The sequence below is a fragment of the Ursus maritimus genome (genome assembly GCF_017311325.1).
Source record: "Ursus maritimus isolate PB19 chromosome X unlocalized genomic scaffold, ASM1731132v1 scaffold_X1, whole genome shotgun sequence".
Taxonomy (NCBI): domain Eukaryota; kingdom Metazoa; phylum Chordata; class Mammalia; order Carnivora; family Ursidae; genus Ursus; species Ursus maritimus.
The window spans coordinates 99760524-99781693 of NW_024423319.1; the positions used below are offsets into that span (position 1 = coordinate 99760524).

General features: G+C 38.6%; 1 protein-coding gene across 1 annotated transcript in view; it reads right to left on the reverse strand.

Annotated features, from left to right (window-relative positions):
• Positions 1-21170, reverse strand: part of IL1RAPL1 (interleukin 1 receptor accessory protein like 1) — a 723425-nt gene that overhangs the window by 33678 nt on the left and 668577 nt on the right. The window contains exons 7-8 of the mRNA XM_040636334.1: positions 18765-18897; positions 16714-16859 (exon numbers count right to left, since the gene is read on the reverse strand). Of these exons, the coding sequence (XP_040492268.1) occupies positions 16714-16859; positions 18765-18897 (279 nt within the window). The remainder of the gene's footprint in view (positions 1-16713; positions 16860-18764; positions 18898-21170) is intronic.

Consider the following 21170-nt stretch of genomic DNA (forward strand, 5'->3'; position numbering starts at 1 on the left):
GGTCTTCCGCTGGGAATGCTCTGGATTGGCCGAAGAACCAGAACATCTGGACGACTTAGATAACCAAGAGAAGGAGCCATATTTTCTACAGAAACACTGAACCCTTCTAAAGACATTATGATTTGTGGTATATTCAACTGTTGGAGATAGATTTATAAAATATTATACATATGTAAGAACTGATTGCATTGCAATACACAAAATGGGATGCTTTGATCAACTTCTGAATTTTATGTTATTTATTACAATTTTCTTCCTTTAGGGTTTTAATATATTTCCTAATTATTGAAAGCCTTAGAATAAGACGTGTTCGGCAAAGGCTGTTTCTCTCATGAGACAAGTTTCACTCAAAATCTTGGTGATTCCAGAGAGCTAGAGACTATTAAGGCAAAAACAATAATCAAACCATATGCTGGTTTATTTCCCTCAATGGAAGTAATAGAAAATTCCTTTTCTTATCTCTCTTGAATCTTTTTGATAGCGCTCTGTTTCCTGAAAACATAAGAATGCTAAGACAAATAGTGGTAAGTTTGCCTTCCTTTCTCATTTTGTAAAGAGAGAGTGTCAAGAATTGATGAACACTTGTTCACATTTTTTTCTTCTCCCATTAATATTCTCCAAAGAAATAGGCATGGTTTGGGAACTACTAGTAACAGAATCTAGCCTTCCTAGATTCCTCTGAAGGGAACAGTAAATAGCTGTTTAATCCGTGACAAAGTTGAGAATAAAGTGGGTGCTTGTACACTTTAGTGACTGTGTCGTTGGGATATAGGAAGGGCCTGTCCTCAGGAATGCATTCTCTTTTACCAAAATGACAATAATGTGGACCTGCTTCAAAAAGACCAAGGCATTATCTTACGGTCTTGCTCTACATATTGATTTTTGAGGTATGTGAAAACTAGCAATGGTTTAAGAAAATAATGTAGACATAAAGGTGTCCCCCCAAACATAAAGTTTTCTTACATAGACAGACATAAAATGGGAGCGAGAGGGTACATGGAAGCAAATAGGTTTTATTTTATTTTATTTTTTTTTGTAAGATTTTTTTTTATTTGTTTATTTGACAGAGAGAGACAGCCAGCGAGAGAGGAAACACAAGCAGGGGGAGTGGGAGAGGAAGAAGCAGGCTTCTAGCGGAGAAGCCTGATGTGGGGCTCGATCCCAGAACTCTGGGATCATGCCCTGAGCCGAAGGCAGATGCTTAATGACTGCACCACCCAGGCGCCCCGCAAATAGGTTTTAATATACTTTTAAAATGTGTAAATAACTTGATTTGATAGCAAAAAGATGAATGACAGGTTTCCTGGAAGCATTTTAAAATTTTTCAGTGGCTGTACCAAAATAGATTTATTTTTTCTCTTTTTATTTTCTGACTCTGAAACACGCTCAATGTGAAGACTTTGGAAATCACATAAGAATAATGAGAAAACATGAAAGGTCACATGGGATCACACCACCCTGAGATAACCACTACTACTACTTCAGTTAAAAAAATGTTTATGAGTCTCTTTCTGGTGTATTAGGTTTTTATGTAACTGAAACCTTTAAATGCTAATATTCCAAAGTAGCTTCTATTTTGCCTTTTACTCTAGACAGTTTAGAATGGAGTTGTCCAAGGTGGTTCATGATCTGTGTTCTAGTAAGAGTCTTCATGGTAAACTCTGTAGCCTAATTTTTATTCACATGCCTGTTTATTCAATATCATTTATAGATGCCTGGTTCAGCAAGGCAAGTCTGGCAGGAATTATTTAACAACACTATAGATCTTTTCTTTATATAAATAATATTTTGGGCAGCAGTTTACAAATATTCAGTCAAAAGTAGGTTAAAACACAGTCCCATATTAGAGAAGATACGGATTTGAGATTTCATTTATTCTAATTGCACTCTTCTAAAGAATAGAAAACTAAAACTGGTATGTGAGTAGTTAACAGTTGAAAATACATTTGAATACTACCAATTTTTGTGTGACTACTGAGTTGCCACCGACAGCAGTCTACACAAGAAGATGGCCAATATAGAATTTTATGGTGACACCTTGAATGTAGTCCATTAAGCTACTTTCTTTTAAAAAAAATTTTTTTTAAAGATTTTATTTATTCACTTGACAGAGAGAGAGAGAGAGAGAACACAAGTAGGCAGACCACGGGCAGAGGGAGAGGGAGAAGAAAACTCTCGCAGAGCAGGGAGCCCGATGTGGGACTTGATCCCAGGACCTGGGATCATGACCCGAGCTGAAGGCAGATGCTTAACGGACTGAGCCACTCAGGCGCCCCCATTAAGCTACTTTCAATACTGACATATTCAAACAATGTACACATGATTGGTTCATCTGGGAAGAATTAGAAATGAACTTCTAATCAGTAGAAGAGGAAAAGAACATACCATCCCAAAATATGCCACTTGCGCATGTGGATTATTTTGAGTTGAAGGCCATCAAGACCCAGCAGACTCAGGAAAAACTTCTACCCCTCCCTTAACTGTCTAAAAGAATTAAAATAGGGGGCCTAGCCCAGAAAGAAAGCTATTACCAGAGATAACTTTTTTCTTCACTTTTTAAAAAAGATTTTTCATTTATTTATTTTTGAGGGAGAGAGAGAAAGAGTTGACGTGGGGCTCGATCCCAGGACCTGAGATCATGACCTGAACAAAAGGCAGATGCTTAACTGACTGAGCCACCCAGGTGCCCTAAGAAGTAACTTTTCAACTGAAAGACTTAATAGGCATGGCATGGAAAACATCTGACTTCCAAGTATCTGCTCTTCTTCTCTCCCTGTGACTTGCCTGCCTCCCCTTTGAAGCCCCAGGCCCCTATGTCATTCCTCAGCTCAGGATGGCTTACAAGCCTCAACTGCCTGACTGCCTTTGGGTCTCATGTTTTTATGGGGCTCTTGTACACACAAGATTATTTTTCTCTTTCTAGTCCATTTTACATCAATTTAATTATTAGACCAGCCAAAAAATCTAGAAAGGAAGAGGGGAAAACTTTTCTGATATCCAAGCAGTTGTGAGTCATTACCCTGAAACTGTGGGATGATATGAGTTTTTAAGTCAAACTCACCTCACATGACATACTAGAATTAGCATTCAAAACTGATTTAAGTGAGACAATTGATGTGTCATTCTTTTAGGCTTTGGTAATAGCCTCTTCTATTTTAGTTTCCATGAATTTGGCAGCCATTACTGGTCAGTACTGGTCCGGACTGAAGTTGCATATCTTAAGGAATTGTAATTTCTACTTTGCAGTTACAGGAACTTCTCATCTAAAGATAGGACTCAACTTCAACACTTAAAACCATGACAACATCCCTAGGAAGAGCAACCACTTCACTTCACTCTCAAGATTTGCAAAATGAGGTATACAATGACTCAAAACTCAGAGAATCTATAAAATCTGACAAATGGGCTAATATATACCATCAGCCCTACCCAGGGTTTCATATGTTCTTACAGGATCCCTGCACAGGGGCTTAAGGGCAAGTAGTTTACAAACCATAAAAATGAAAAATAATGACATAAAGAGACCTGCTTTAGGTCGCATACAAGTGAAGAGTCAAAACCAAAACATTCTCAAGAAACAGTGTTTTTCATCACAGTTTACAATTTCTTTTCAGTAAATCCTCATTTATATATAATTTCAATTCATGGTAATGAATCTTGGGTGGTTTTAAAAATGATCTTTTTGTGCTTTCTTAAATATACCACTGGATTTTTTTTGTGTGAAGTAAAAATAAAATATATTTTAATAGAGTAGGGGCCAAGGGCAGGCTGCCCCAAGATGTGCCACCTTGGCACGAACATTATTTTGAGTTAAAAGCAATCCAAGCCCAGCAGATTCAGGAAAAGCTCTTTACCTCCTCCCAGCCGCCTGCTGGTACCAGAGATTTCTCTTTAAGAAACTTATCTGTATAAAAGGGCAACCTTTGTTTTCTAAACATCTCCTTTTACCTTCCTGCTAATGGCCTTCCTCCCCTTTGTATCCTCAGACCCCTATCCTTCTCTTTAGCACATATAAATGTCACGTTGCCTCACTGTCTTTGGAATTTCCAAGTCTGTGTGGATTCCCCATACATAGGCTATTAAATATTAAATTTGATTTTCTTCTATTAATCTGTCTTATGTCACTTTGATTCTTAGTCCAGCTAGAAGGATCTTGAAGGGTAGAGGAAATTCTTCCTCCCTAACAATAGCATTTAAATGTCCATTTTTAATTTAGAGAAAAAACTCTCCAGATACATTAATCTTCATAGAATACACACTAAAAATAGTGTATGTGCCCTAAAAGTAGAGACAAACAGCTAACATATTTCTTATAGATGGTAAATGCAGTCCTCAACACTAAAATCTAATATAAGTTTCCATGGTAATTTATTGGAAATCAACACATTTTTTCCTATTATATGACCTGAGAGAGTAGTTAGCATTTTTTATGTGTCATGTCTAATTTCTCACTTTACTGACCTGGTTGTCAAAGTTCGATATACAGGAACTGCTTATTAAAAGTTATACCTTTCATTTTATGACCCAGTTGTGCCATTTCTCAACTGAGTGCAGGAATTCACAGCCATAAAAAAGCGCAGCCGTCTCCCTCTTCCCAGCAATGTTGCTTTAATACCCCAGGATGGTGGTAGACATCCCTCTGGCAGCAGTGACTCAACTACTAAAGACACCTAGCCCAGTGTTTTGCCCATAGCTGGCACTCAATACATATTTGGTGAATGGGAAGGATTTGTTCCTTTTTCATATAGCAGCATTATATGAATCATCTTTAGGCAGCCTGCAGTGGAGTGAGATTTTGATCAGGATATGAAACGTCGTCAGTCAACAGGTTGTTCTGACCTAGAAATAATGAGAATATCAAGGTGGTTCTGAGAAGGAAGAGAGTGGTGTGTTGGTGGGTGGTGGCTGTGAATATGTTATCCCGATTGTGATCTCCGATCATATATGTGAAATTGTGCTATGCGTGCGCTAGATGATACTGTGGGCTTCTTGAGAATATCTTAAATGGAATGATTTTTTAAGCCGGCTGTTTGTGTGTACTGTAAAGATTTTCTAACACAAAGATCTGAGTTCCAGCATATTCCCTCTGCTCTGATCTTAGGTTTACTTGTGATTTATAACTTCTGTTAGCTGCTAGAGACAGATGCCTGTTTAAATGAATCGAACTTTTGAACATGTAGGTACTGTTTACCCAGCTTGCATTATTGAGTTTTGTCTTTGTCTGTTTTGCAGTCCTGTCACCGAACAATCGTATGTGGAGGTTCAATTCTTCTACTATGTCTGGCCTTCCTTACTACACATAATTGAGATTCAGCTGAATACAAGCGTTCAAACCAAGAAATTAGCGATATTAGTGATGCCCATCATATATCTTGTTCCTCTTTGGTAACTGCTATTTGCATAGACTGAACACTTATATAGCCTATTTGCACAGGCCGAAATACATGTATATATCCATATACATGTTCTTGAGACACATTCCTAAGTGGATTTCCTTTTTTTAAAAAGGGCTATATAAGAATTCTCTCCAACAGCGAGGGCCCTCCTGATTTAAGAGGTTAATTATTTAATACTCGAAGAGAGTGCCCTCTCAGACATTTCTCTGAGTAGCAAATGTGTTCTATAAAGCACAATTTCACTGAATACGTGAGGCAAGTAACCTCATTAAGAGTAGAGTGTGAGGGCAATGTACTAATGTTCAAATAGGTTCAAAGGTTTTGACCATGTAAGAAGAATGAGGCAATTAGTTGGATTTAATCCCAGTGACTGGCTATATTCCATTTTCATTTCTCTCTCATGGAAACAGCGAACTCAAGAGAGCTAGTTGCTCTTCACCTATTAGAAGCTACCAAGTTTATTAGAGGATCTATTGTCTAGGCAAAGACCTTGGTATGCCAACTTCAGTCCACAGACCAGCAGCATCAATATCAATAAGGCACTTGTTTGAAATCCAAACCTTGAGTCCCACCCTGGACTAATGAATTCCAATTGTAACAAACTCCCTAGGTGATCTGTTTGTACTGTAAAGACTGTGATTGTCAGCAAACCTTTTTGCTCAACTGTAGACCCTGAAAGTTAAAACCTAAAATAGACAAGACTGCTTGAGTCCTGCTCTAACTGAAGCCCATTGCTCTTATTTCTTTTTTTAAAGATTTATTTATTTATTTTAGAAAGAGAGAGAGAGAGAGCTGCACACCCATGTGAGCAGGGAGAGGGGCAGAGGGAAAGAAAGAATCCCAAGTAGACTCCACACAGAACAGGAAGCCTAATGCAGGACTTATCTCATGACCCTGAAATCATGACCTGAGAGGAAATCAAGAGTCGACACTCAACCAACTGAGCCACCCAGGCGCCCCAGCCCGTTGTTCTTATTATCACGCTTTCCTGAGGCACTGATGAAGGTGTTTTCCAATGATCAGAACATTGCAACCACCAGGCCAGAAAAGCCTTGATAGCAACAGGATGCAGAGAAGACCACAACCCATGATCATGGGCTGAACACATACGAACCTCCACCTCCACCTACGATCATGTGCTCTCTCCCTGCATTCTTGCATGCACCCCCCCCCCCAAATTCTCCTGATAAAACTCTAGGTGTCCATCTTGCTAGTGGAGAGGTCATTTGTTTAGGCTTGAGCCTGTGACCTCCCCGATGGTCAGCACCTGAAATAAATTTCTCCCTTTCTTTTTTCCTAACCTTCATCTCTTGAGTTATTGGCTTCTCTTGTGATGAGTCTATCTGAGTTTGTTCCACAACAGTGTTGGGAAACTCAGCCAGGAGCTATGCTTTCAATTGGTCCATCCCCCTTGAGATTCCCCAGGATGGAGCAGGTGGCCTGGGTAGCGCCCTAGGGTCAGTGACTATGATAGATCAATTAGTAACACAATAACAATGAAAAATGATTGTGAAGCCCTGCTCTACAGTCTTCCAGTTGACTCTCCAAGAGTGGAAACAGAAGGAATCTAATTTTTGTGAATTTCAACAATGTAAGAAACACCCAACTGTTAGCTGGGATGCAACAGGAAGTTACTCAAATAAGAGAGCTAAAAGTTATCAGCAGAAGGGAGGAGAAGGGACAAAAGCAGGAAGGAATATGTTCTGTTTTGCAAGGAGACACCCAACTGGGTGTTTCAGTTCATAATGCCTTGCCAGGTGTGTCTCTCCTGATGGCCCCTTATGTGAGCCAGTCTGAGCCAGGCTGGAGCTGAGGACATGTGCAGAAGCCCCCCTAAGCTGACCCGAAGTTAACTTTAGCTCATTATAATACTATGATCTCCCCCGTGGGCAGTTTTTTGCCATTTTTTGAACTTTGAACATATGCTATATGCACCATCATGTTGACATGCTAGGTGTGCAGAATTGAACCAAAAAGTGCCTATGCAGGCTTCCTGCCCCTGGCCCCTAATACACTGAACAAAAGCTTTCTGTACTAACTCCACCAGGAGACAGTGCTTTGAGCGCTATCTCCTGTCTCCTTACTTGTAACAAGTAATAAAAAGTTGTTTGCATTAGACATTTCCTTGGGTTGTGTTCAATTTGATACACCCCAGGTGGCAAACCCCTTAATTATGGTAACACAACCACATCGGTTACAATCTTGGAGGGTTTTTAAGATGAAAATACCTGTCTTTCTGTCAGTAACCGGTGGCAATTTTGCCCGTTGGGGACATTTGGCAATATTTGGAAACATTTGTGGTTGTCAGAACTAGGGAAGGTACTACTGGCATCTAAATGGGTAAAGGCTGGGTGTGCTGTGAAGCATTCTACATTGCATATGACAGCCCCCACAACAAAGAATTGATGAAGGAGAGTTGGAAGGCAGGCAGGCAGGGACAGGGGACCCTGCCCTAAGAGGAAATCACCCTTCAAAGGATTTTACACCACCCAGGAAGGAGCCCTCCACCCTTTCCCATGTGATAGATAGGTGACAAAAACCTGATTGGATGACAGGTGCAGGGAGGGTTAATTTGATTAAAACAGCCCGTTAACAAGCCCATAAAGACCCCTAGACTTAGAAACTCCAGTGGCAACCCTCTTGAGTCCCGTCTCTCCTTGGGGAGCTTTGTACTATCACTTGGCTATGCTCAATAAACCTTGCTTTGCTGCCCACCGCTCTGGCTGGTCTACCTTTTCATTTTTCGAAGCGGCCTGACCAAGAACTACAGGCACCAACGAGGGAAAAAGGCCTGTAACGGAATTATCCAGTTCAAAATGTCAGTAGTGGCAAGATTAAGAAACCCTGCTGCAGACAAAGTTTATATTACTCAGAATACATTTAATTCATCATATTTACAAGGTGGGTTACGTATGTTGAGTAATATAACACAGAAGTACAAGTTAAAGATCTTTATCAAGAATTCAACATTTAGTTGGAAAACAAGTGAAAAATTCAATAAGACAAATAAAGGACTTCCAATGACTATGCCCACGTATACTTAAACATTAAGAGCTTTGGCCCACACAACTAGTTCAACATGAATGATGAAAGCTGAAGGTCTTCACATTCATGGTCCCAATACTGGCTTTGTCCAAGATCATCTCATTGATATTTATTAATTGAGAAATAAGCTAATCATCCTTAAACAGCGGTCCTTTTCTTTCCTAACAAACACTGCCTGCATAGTCTGGTTTACACTGAAGCAAACCAAAATCAGGAAAAACTGGGATCAACAGACTTTTGAAAAGACATTCCAGGGCTGAGGCAAAAATAAGTTGAATTTAACCTCACTTATATCATATATTTTATGTCTAAGGAAATAGCTCAAAAGGTTGGTTTTCATGCCTGTAATTTTGGTGGCAATCAAATAACCTTGTTGAAATGTCCATATCAAGAAACTCAAAGGTACAAAATTACTAGTATCGGACAATTCGTGCTCCTGGCGTAATAGCCACCAAGTGTATTTTTTGTTCTGGCGTTAGTTATCAAGAGAAAAAAAGGAAAGAATTGAGGTCAGCTGTTTAGATGGCTTACACAACTGAGGAGCTGAGAAGCAAGAAAAATGTTACAGGCTAGAAAAAATTTTGACTGCAAAATGTCAGATCTTATCCAAGGAGAGAATTTGTTAAACTTGATGGCTCTGATTTGGAGATGCTGTAGCAACATAACTAAAGTTGCACAGGCAATGAAGGGGGGCAGAATATACACCCCAAAACATGGGTTTTTTTGGCATATGGATTATTTTAGGCTGATTATTATTATTTTTAAAATGCGTTTATTTTTTAAATTTTTAAAAAAGATTTTATTTATTTACTTGAGAGAGAGAGCATGCGAGCACATGAGCGGGGAGGAGACGGGGGAGCAGGCTCCCGTGAGCAGGACCCTGGAATCATGACCTGAGCTGAAGGCAGATGCTTAACCAACTGAACTACCCAGGTGCCCCAGAGGCTGATTATTTTTAAGAAACTGCAGACACAGGAAAAATTTTGGAAACCAGGAAGTTACCCTTTTGTGAAAGATATTTACATTTATGAAGGAAACCTCCATTTGTAAGGGTGTCTCCCTTTCTTAACTTGGAAGAGCCCAGGACTCTAAATCTCTAAAAATTCTTATCAATGGAGAAAGCAACGACTTAAATCTGGGTAACAATCACTCCCCTGATTACTGTGTTTCTCCTGGAAATCCCCCATAACTGGCTCTCCCACCCCCAGCATCTTCTTTTGTCTGTAGCTGAAGATGGTATTTAGGTTGGTAGCTTAGGCCTTTCAGGCAGTTACACAGTTTTTCTGGATATCTCCCTTGCATACAGGAGGTATACAAGCTATTAAACTTGTTTTTTTCCCCTGTTAATCCAGTTTGTTATTACATGGAGGTCTCAGCTAAGAACCTAGAAGGGTAAAGGGAAAAATTTTTTTTCCTCCCCAGAGCAGTAACTCAACAAAAGTGACTCTTAAGTGAATTCCTATTCAGTTTTTAATGAGTCATTGTATTTCTAGGGAGATGCCACCACATAGAGAGGTAGGAGGTTTTGGTATCTGGGCGAAGTTTGGCATTTCCATATTTTGAAGTCAGTGATCAAAGATGTCAGATGTTGAGCCCTGAGAGAGGCTTAAACAGTTTTGTAATCTTACTGTATCTCTCAGTAAATAAATACCCTAGGTAAATACTAACAAGGATAGGGGCATATACTCCAAAAATGATTCATTACAAAAAGGGATAAGGAGTCCACCGGGTCTAAATTCAATAGGCTTTAAAACAATGCATCCTAAATGATGTACATGTTAATTACATTACTAAAGATATTCTGGGGACTAGGGAGTTTATTGAGCAAGTCTAATTTCTATTGATTACATTCTTTGGAGGAAGAAAGTGTGTGTGTGTGTGCAAGAAATAAAATGGGTTTGAGAGGGACTAGAGAAAACCTAGATGTTTATTATTATTAACTAGTGCTGGCCTCTGAAATAGATACTTTGCTAGTTCCCAAACTACTTCATGATGAATGGATTGCCATATTATTGTAATCAATATATCTAAACAGAACCATTCAGGACAGGATTGTTAATGAACATTCCCTTAATGTGACAGTTTCAAAGCTAAACATTCCCTAGAAGCACAATTCTATATTAGGAATCCTTAATATCAATGCAATTTAAAAAGTAGATGGTGGCATTTCAAATTATATTGGTTTTTATTTCCTGTTCATTTACTTTTATGAGTGCCAGACACATAGTAGGTACTTAATGATTATCGTTAAATGCATGAATAAATGAATGAAGCTCTCCTATGGGACAGCACGTTCAAACTAAAGTAAATCTATTATAAGGTACAATATGAAATCAATGGAGCTGGAGCTAAAGCTGGCCATTTTAATACAAGATAAATTAGACTTAAAAATGAGATTTGTGGGAGTTTTTAATAGAACACATTATTATCGCATCCTGAATTACCCAGAATATCACGTAGTTGGAGCAGAGAACTCATGTAATGGCTGCTAACGTTTACTGAGTGATAAACACATGTTGGACATTGCAATACATATTGACACTAATTTAGTTGATTTAATCTTCGTAGCTATTCCATATGGTAGGTACTATTATTATTCCCATTTTATAGAAGAGAAATTTGAGGGTCATAGAGATTAGGTGATTTGCCCAAGAGAGTTGGGCTGGACACTTGGTTCCCGGACCTGTTTTGAAAATATAAGCAGGACTACAGTTGGTATTACTTGTATTATTACGTTAGCTCCACGTTCTGTTTCGTTCCCTACTCAATTATGTTTTATGCACCTCTTAACCTCCTGCATGATCAGTTATTCACTTTGCCTTTTTTCTAAATCCCTACTCTTTGTAGAAACCTACTGGGGAATGGGTGGTAACATTCATTTTGAGGTATCTGATCATTAACAGGTCCCAAATAGTGCCTCGCTGTCCGGAAGAATGCTGTCCCTAGGCTCAACAGGGCAAGGCAGCTTTGGAAATGATCCTGGCCTTCTTGATGGGCTGTCCTTCTGATAATAACGTTTTCTTCGCTTCAAAATCGGTGTCTCAGACATTCGCTTCCTGCACATTGGCTGTACGGACTAGTTTAAATTTGGTAACAATAACACAGTCGGTACACAGAGAGTTGGGTTTTGAATACATAGCATTGCTACAGAGTCTATACCCTTAACCATTACGTTGCTTTGCTCCATAGAGTAAACATGTGCATACTGTGAGGCCATCCCGCATTAGAGTCTGGACAAAAAAACACAGTGAAGAAGAAATTTGGGACTGCCTGATGGGTGCCAGAGTGGTTAGGCCTGAGGCTAGGGCACACTGCTGCTGATCTGAAGACAATGGAAAACATAAAAAATGGAGGGAACAGGAAAGGTCAGGATTTTGGAGGGAAACTGAAGGTGAAGGTCAGTGTTGGACACATGTCAAGTCAGGCAGCAGCAATGAGAAACCTAAGCAAAAGCGTCTGGGTAAAAGATTCAGAGACTGAAATATGAAATTCAATCACATATGGGCAAGAGCAGAAACGAGAAATAACACGGAAGTGAATGTGCTAGCTCTGTGCCTTGGTTCTTTTCTAAGCAAGCTTGTCAGGTCAGGGACTAGAGTGAGCACTATAAAGCCCCATGGCCCTTGCCCGTTCATTCTTCACCACTCGTTCACTGTATAATCTAGTTCTCTGTAGAGTATGTGAAATAGATCTATGTTGCATATCTGACATGATCTTAACTGTCCAAGTACCTTCCCTGGCTGCAGAAATCAGCAATTTCGAATATTCTATAGAAACTTTTTCTTTTTTTTTTTTTTAAGTAATCTCCACACCCAACGTGGGGCTTCAAACCACAGCCCCAAGATCTTTGATTGAGAGTCACACGTTCCACCCACTGAGCCAGCCAGGCGCGCCTCATAGAAACTTTTTTCTGTGGTCAAATTTCCTAGGAAATTTTCAGCCAGTGTTTGCGGAAGTAAGATTTTTTTTTTAAGATAAAAGGCTGGTTCAGAATCTAGCCTAGCTCGATCCTAGCTGAATTATGTATTGTAGTATCGTCTCAGCATTAAGGAAGACTCATTTAATACACGTGAGCGCTATCTCAAAGAATCCATCAGAAGGGGAGCACGTTTCACCATCCCCAAAATATGCCATTTTGGCATATGGATTATTTTGAGCTAAAGGCAATCAAGTCACAGTCGACTCAAGAAAAACTTTTACCTCTTCCTTAACTACCTAAATGAATTTAGATGGGGGCCTGGCCCAGAAAGAAATCTATTACTTGAGATAACTTTGCATCTGAAAGTCCTGACTATATGGTAGAACAAACAACTAATTACAAAACATGGGCTCTTCTTACTGTCCTGTGAATGACCCGCCTCCCCTTTGAAGCCCCAGGCCCCTGTGCCATTCTTTAGCTCACGACAGCATATAGGCCTCAACTGCCTGACTTGTCCTTGAATCTCCTATCTCTGGGGCTCCCATATGTATGAAATTAAATTTGTTTTTCTCCTCTTAATCTGTCTTATGTCAATTTAATTATTAGACCAGCCGAAGAACCTAGAAAGTAAGAGAGGAAAGGTTTTCTACCCTTACACATACAACCCACTGGAGGGCTTGGACATCATTATTATGTCAACAATACTGAGCAAAAGGTAACAGTGGAGAAAAAAATGCTTAAGTAACTTGCACAAAGGTGTGTCCTGGCAAGTTTACCTGTCAGAAGAACTGATAATTGTGGTTCACAAGGTCTGTATGCATCAAATACTTTAACATAGGTCTTTGGGGAAATTTTTAAAACTGAAAGACTTTGAAGGCCTGTAAGATAAGTTAAGGGATTTATGAATAAATGGCAGAAAAATATGATTAATAGTGACATCTTCCAGTTCCTCCTCTGAGCTTTAGCCTTCTGACTGATAGAGCAATTTATCTGATAACTACATAATTGCTAGCATGACAATAATTTGACTCTTTCCGGAACGCTATGATCAAAGACCAAAACTGTAAGTCTACCATGCGCTGTGCCTTGACCTTCTCAACCTCGCAGGGCTGGGCAGCTTGCAGTTATGCCACCTGTTAACCAAAGTCCTTTCTTTTTCCCTAAGATGACTGGGGTAGACCATTCCCCATGATTATAAGCCTCTCAAGGGCAGGAGATTGCATGCCTTGTTGCTTTTGTGAGTTGACGACTCACTCATTTCCTGAAGCCTTCCGAGGAAAGCACACACTGACTTTAAAAGGGACTTTTGGAGTACATGACCTTGAAGGACACTTTTTGGGTTCTTAATGCTTTTATTTTACTAAAAACAAAATGCTCTCTCGTATAAATACTATTTGAAAACTGTTGTGGATTTAAGAATTAAAGACTGCTCCAACACTGGCCACAATTTTCTTCATGTTTAGGGAATCTGACAGTATTGGGAAAGTTTTTCAAACAATTTCTTTGATTCTTCAATCATTTATTTTTGTAGTACCAGAAGCTTCTGTAGCTATGGGCAACTTAACCTTAGGCCACACATGCTAAAAATAGCCTGGGGGTGTTTGACCCTTCCTGGCTATGTGCCTAACTGTAAGAACAGAGCTTTAAAGTTTATCCTCCTTAGATACCATTCATTTTCTTTCTTTTCTCTTTATGATGGTGTAGGAGCCAAGGGCAGCCCACCCCAAGACAGGCCACTTTGGCATGAAGATTATTCTGAGCCGAAGGCAACTGAGACCCTCTGGGCTCAAGAGAAACTTTTGCCCTTCTCTTAACCACAAAGAAGACTCAAAATTGAGGGTCTTTCCCAGAATAAGGGTTATTAGCAGAGATAAATTTTATCTGAGTGATCCATCTGTATGGCAGGGTAAACATCTAATTACCAAACATCTGTTCTTCTTCTTATCATCTTGTGAATTACATTCCTTTTCTCTAAAGTCCCAGACCCCTACCCCTTTCTCCTTAGTTCAGGATGACATATATGCCTCATTTGGCCTGTCTTTGGAATTTCCACGTCTGTGTGGATTCCCCACAGGGACACTATTAAATTTCATTTTCTCCTGTTAATCTGTCTCATGTCAATATGATTCTTAATTCAGCTAAAAGGACCCTTAAGGGGACAGGAATTCTTGCTCCCTGTCAAGCAATACTTAACTGTTACTCCTACCTTGTCCTAAAAAGAAATAAGTGCTGTCCAAGTGAATAGCTTTTTATATGTGCCCTATATTCAAGAGAGTGACCAGGATGGTGGAAGTACCATATCCACAGAAAGGAAGAAGGAATAAAAGAAACGAAACAAGTTGAATCTAGGGGAGTAAAGGCTCAGAAGGATCATGGTGATGGTCAACAAACATTTGATGGGATGTTTTTGGGAACAGAGATTAAAAGTGTAGAACTGGGGTCAAGGGGTAGACAGACAGTGAAATAGGGATGCTTTCTTTTTTTTATTCTAATAATATTTTTTTATTATATTATGTTAGTCACCATACAGTACATCCCTGGTTTTTGATGTAAAGTTCCATGATTCATTAGTTGCGTATAACACCCAGTGCACCATGCAATATGTGCCCTCCTTACTACCCATAGGGATGCTTTCTAACAGGTTTTTCCAGAGATAGAACTGGCTTCCTTGAGAGGGAATATGATCCAGTATAAGGTGATTGATCACTTAGGAACACTTAATGGAATGGTTCAATTACATAACATTTAAGTCGCTTCCAACCCTGGTAAGCTATCTCTGTCCTTTCATACGTATAATATTTCCATTCTCAATTCCTTCATTGACTATATGTGTTAAGCTACAGAAAGAAACAATCATTGCTACCTGTCCTTACTTTTCCCCTCTACTCATATCTCCCAAAGGTAGACCATTTTAATATCGTAGTCTCCTGACAACAGAGGTGTCTGTTTCAATAGCTTTCAGTAACATTATTCAAAGGAAATCTATTGCCCAATAAAGTGGGGGGGGGGGCAGTCTTCAATGTTCTCTTTCTTTTTCAACCTCAAAGCGTCCAGGATTAAACATGCACTTTGATATTAAAATCATTATAAATTTGCTGGGTAAGAGAACACCAAGTATACTTGTTCCCAAAGCTGGAAAGTTTTCACTTAGCATAATGTAGGAAAAAAAACATTTTTCTTTTGTAATGTACATGAAAAATTTCTGCAATGAAGGCACGGCTCCAAGTTCACAACTGTCTTGTTAGAAAAGAAAAAAACAAGCTCAACTGGAATCATTTGCCTCCCCACCCCAACAGCAAACCAAGACTTAATTACAGTTTTGACCTATCTCAGGAATGTGGCCTTTTAAAAGTCAATCTGAAATTTCCCCGATCAGCAGAAGCGAGTTCATCCGCATGATAAAAAACCCCCTGCTTTTCCCGGTCCTCCACCCCCCACCCCACAAAGAAAGTATCCAGGCTGGAACCAATTCTTTCTTTCTTTTGTTAATAACTTCTTGCCCCACCCTCTTTCCTATAAAAACCTTCCATTCATGAGTCATTTAATAAAGCCAATTCGATCTTCAAATTTCCTCATTCTAATTTTGTTTAATAGTCTCTAATTTGAAACAATTCAATATATATTTATACATATTTTAACCCTGTGCCTACCGTGTTGGGGCTGCTGTGGAATCAGATTTAGTGCAGGAGATCTTGTACTCAACCACAATCTATCTTCCTTGAATTATTACTAATGAAAAATAATTGAATGATAATTCATTAATGACTAATTAATGAATTACTGTTAATCACGGGAAGATATTACACAGGTAAAAGTGATCCAAGGCAGAGAAAACTGTCAAGAAGTACTGCAATGGGGAATCCCTCAGACGTAATTCTTGCACTAAAGGAAGAACCTTCAAATGAACACAATCTTTGACTTAAAATTTCCCGTTACTTTTGATTGGTTTGCCAATTTCCAACAATAATAAATAGCATTTAACTTCCTTTCTCTTGCCTACAGGCTCTGTGCCAAGCTATTCACATTTCTTTCTTCTTTCATCCTTAAAATACACTCAAGTGGCTACCATTGTTTCCCCATTGGCTAGTATCAGGAAACTGAAGCTTAGGAAAGTGAGATGCCACCCCCAAGGTTCTAGATTTGGGGTAAAGCCCAACAAGGGATCCATATTTGACTCTAGAGCCTGAGCTAGTCACACATCCACTCTGTTATCTGTTGCGATGGCCCTAATGCTATTTTGCTTATTTTATTTAGGATAAACTGATCTAGAAAAACACAATATTTTTTTGGTTCCCAATTCTTTCCCTCCCATTATAGGTTCAGGACTACTCAAGCTTAGAAGGTGACACTCACCCCTTTTGTGAAGGAGAACGCTGGCATGCCGACGTCCATTTCCATTTTCAACGTAACAGGAGTAATTTCCCAAGTCACCTTCTTCTACAGAGTCCACAATTAATGAGATGGAAACTTCCTGTTCCCCGAGATGCTCCTTGAGAATTCTAAAATATAAAGCAAAACGAAACAAAAAACCCCACACAAACATACACAGACGTGAAAAAGAAAAAAAAATTTAGATGAATTGGAATCTGAGGTGAAAATGCGTACAGCGTCTGTGCTTCAAATTTGGCTACGGATTGATGCTACCTTAATTAAATTATATCACGCCCTTTTCCTCTTCATTTCTAATGAGGAAGCTTGTTTTTGGATATGCTAATGAAGTTGCAGTGAATTATCTCTCTCAGCAGGACAATCACACTGTCATAATAAAGAGGTGAGAAAGACCTTGAAGAAAAGTTTACAAATGGCTTACCCTTTAAGAAATATGATACAGTAAAGGTGAGAGAAGAAATTCTAATGTCTTAGGCTGGGATACTAATTTTATACAGCAGGTTAGTTTTTGTTTTTTTTTTTAAAGAAAAATAGAAAATTTCGGAGCTATTTTGACATTTCAGTTGAAAGCTCCAGCTTGGCTTTTTTTTTTTTTTAAATGATATAAATCAATTGCCTATTTTAAAAGAAATATTTAATTATAAACCTGTGGACTAAATGTTCTGATGAAGTCTTTAATTCTGACATTAAAATGAATGGTAAACACTAACCTCACTGTCAAAGGTTTTCGTAATCTTTTAGAGCAAATGGAAAAACCTCGAAGCGAGGCTCCCGTTCCCTGCTTGCAATGTTTCCACCTCCACCCTCCCATCTATTTGGTAACTCATGTCTGCCCAATACTTCCTAATGCAGAATTCAAGAAATACACCTTTCTAGACCTTTTTTTCAGGATCCACAAAAAGAGAGAGGGGAAAAGTTAGGAAGTTTATTGTCCTCTCTTAACTTTAACATTTCAAAGTATATGGGTAAAAGATAATAGTGAAGTTATAAATATGAAAAATGGTATAGGAATGTTTTAGTACCTATTGGAGAACTGTCCATCTGGGCATTTCTGAACCCAACTGGAGTGCAATATTCTTGTGTATTTGTTGCCAGGAAGAAGATCCCAATAGAAATAACCTTATATGACAGTTTTATATGTTTTTATTTGGTATTGCAAAACTTTTTCACTTACACCTTTGATCAGGTTTTAAAATTCCTCACATTTAGGGAGAGGAACCTTCGCTTAAATGCTCATATATACCCAGAAGGTGTGACCTTTAGATAGGAGAATGTTTACGCATGATCAGCATTTTCAGTTATAACTTAATTATTATTTACATGCTTGCTTACTTATACTATGATTAAAGATGAGTATCTATGTCCAAGCATAAGTTTAGATATAACTGAATACCTCGATACTTACAAGTAAATGAGCAAATAAGTTTTTTCTAAAAGAGGTTTAAACATTATGCCTTCAAAACAGACGGTATTTTTTAATGGTTATTCTTTATCATTCCCACTATATTAATATTTAGACCTTAAAGTAGGACTAAAAAAGACATGAAAACATTTTGTGTATCCTTTATCATTCCTATCAAGTGCTTTATAGCCTACTTGATGGCTCAAATATGTAAAAACATATAAAAGGAAAAGACAGAGATTGTGTTTGGTTGAGTCCTAGTACCCTGCCAATATTTCCTCTTGAGAGCTCTTATAAACAAAAGGCACAATATCACATTTTCCATATTTGACAGTATTTTGGTCTGTCTCATACTCAGTTTATTCCTTAGTGAAAAACTTTTTTCTATTTCCCTTAAATTCTTTGCAAATGGCATTCATGTTTTGCAATTCCATAGTCAGTCTCTTAACACTGCTTTGCCTCTTGGCCATTTATACTATATTTTATATTTATATTATAATAGTACCCCCCCAGAACAAGAAAAAAACCTTTATTTTCCTTTAGCTCAGTTTCCATTCACTAACAGAGCAAATGTTAACTTGACTGTACAAGTTAAAAGAAAAAATTATTTTACCTAATGTCACTTTCCCAAACTCGATTTTCATCCAGATCTTCAATAAACTTCTCTCCTTTCATCCAGTAAATTAAAGGACTGACATCTCCACTGTACCCAAAGAAAGCTCTGCAGGTTAGATTAGCTGAGTCGCCTGCAGAGAGAAGTGATGGAAATGTGTTATAAAACTATTTGTACACTTGTCTTTTACGCAAACTGGCAGGTAACATTTTAATCACTTCATTGATTTAATGAAATATTTACCTAAAATATTTTTTCAGCTATTTTTAATCTTTGTCAAATTTATAGAATATGTGCTTTAGACACCTTGTTTAATGAAATGGGAGTTACTTATAAGATTTTGAAGAAGACTGGTCAGCTATTTTAGAGAAGGTTCTTCCGGTTACGCTTGCCTCATGTTTTTACATGATTAGATTTAGGTTATGAATTATCGGGAAGGATACCACAGAGGTGATGTGCCCTTCTCGAAGTATGATATCAGAGGGTACATAATATTAGTAATTGTAAGATTTCTCAGGGCAGGTAGAAGGTGTTTCTCAGTCCTGAATGCGGGAAATCGAAAGGAAACAAATCTTTGGATGGGAATGAAAAGGAACTGTAAATCCAGGAGCCCCTAAAAACGTTATTAAAACATTTTCAGTGTATATGGAATAATGTTCTAATTAAGGAAACCAACATATGCTCAGGTAGAAACGCACATTTTAAAAAACAAGTGAACAACTAATGAGAATAAATACTTGGGATTTTTATTAGACGTAAAATCAATGATGCTACTGTGGAGATTAGTTTCTTGCAACATGCTACTCAGGAGAGACCACCGTAATGATGAAGACAGATTGGTTTATTGCTTAATAAGGTGAGTGGAGGTCCCTGACTAAAAGGCCGAAGTGAATTTAATGCCTGCGAAAGTAAGGTTTATTTCTGGACAGGTTAGGCCATTTTGCAAACGCCTAGTTTCCCCAAGCTTTAGCTGGCATTAGAGAACTGAAATATTCCAGTACATACTAGTTTTAAGATCCTGGTACCTCCAAGTGGAGTCAGAAAATGGGCGATGAGATGGAGAGCCATAAGGGCCTATTCCAGTTTGGATTGGGGCAAGGAAACTCTTAGGGTATGTAGAGTGCCAAGGGCGAGCTGCCCCAAAATGGGCCACTTCAGCATACTGATTATTTTAAATAAAACTTACTTAAGAGACAGCCCATACGAGAAGGACATTCAGACCCTCCTCTGTCTCCATGAAAGCACGAAATGAATCTCCCATGTGAAAGGTACCCTCCCTGTACCAGAAACTAAAGAAGACACCGTTATCACCAGAGACAGGGAATTTAGAGCTGAGAAGGCTATAAAAACACTTGATACTTTTTACCAGTGTTGGACTGCAGCCCAAATCTGTTTAGAATTCCTTACTAACTGAAGCTCTCAGAGTTAAGTTTTCCTTGTCCTGTCAATTTCTCATAGATTTATTGCTTCTTTGTCTAAAAAGTATAAAAAACTGCCTGCCTCGGTCATTTCTTTAGGAATCAATTTCATTACTTGGCCTCTGTGAGCACATAATAAAACTTAAGGTTTTTTCTCCTGTAAATCTGCCTCATACCAATTCCTAGTCCAGCAGGAAGACTTTGAGTGGTAGAGGAAGTATTTTTCCTTCCCCTCAGGTACTATAAGAGGGGCTGAAAACAGCCCCAGTGACACCTTTGTTGGCATCCAAAGCAAGCAGATTTTCTCAATTTCATAAATTCTTGAGAAGATTCTAAAGGACCCTGACAACTAAATGACCTTAAAGTGCAAAGAAGGAGAGTCCTAAAGACTGGAAACCTAAAGACTGGAAAGCTATGAGTTAATAGTGAACATCTCCTGAAATTGTGCTTATGACCGACTGCATGAGTATACCTACTTGCGAATGACATATTTGATAAAGGGTTATACCCAAAATATATAAAGAACTTATAAAACCCCCAAAACAAATATTCCAATTTAAAAATGGGCAGAAGACATGAATAGACATTTTTACAAAGAAGACATACAAATGGCCAACAGACACATGAAAAGATGCTCGACATCACTCATCATCAAGGAAATGCCAATCACAACCACATTGGGATATCACCTCACACCTGTCAGAATGGCTAAAATTAACAACACAAGAAACAAGAGGTATTGGCGTGGATGTGGAGAAAGGGGAACCTTCTCTCCTGCTGGTGGAAATGCAAACTGATGCAGCCACTTTGGAAAACAGTATGGAGGTTGCTCAGAAAGTTAAAAATAGAAATAGCAGCAATTGCACCACTAGGTATTTACCAAAAGAATACAAAAGACTAATTCGAAGGGATACATGCACCCCAATGTTTCCATTGACTGATGAATGGATAAAGAACATGTCATATATATATATATATATATATATAT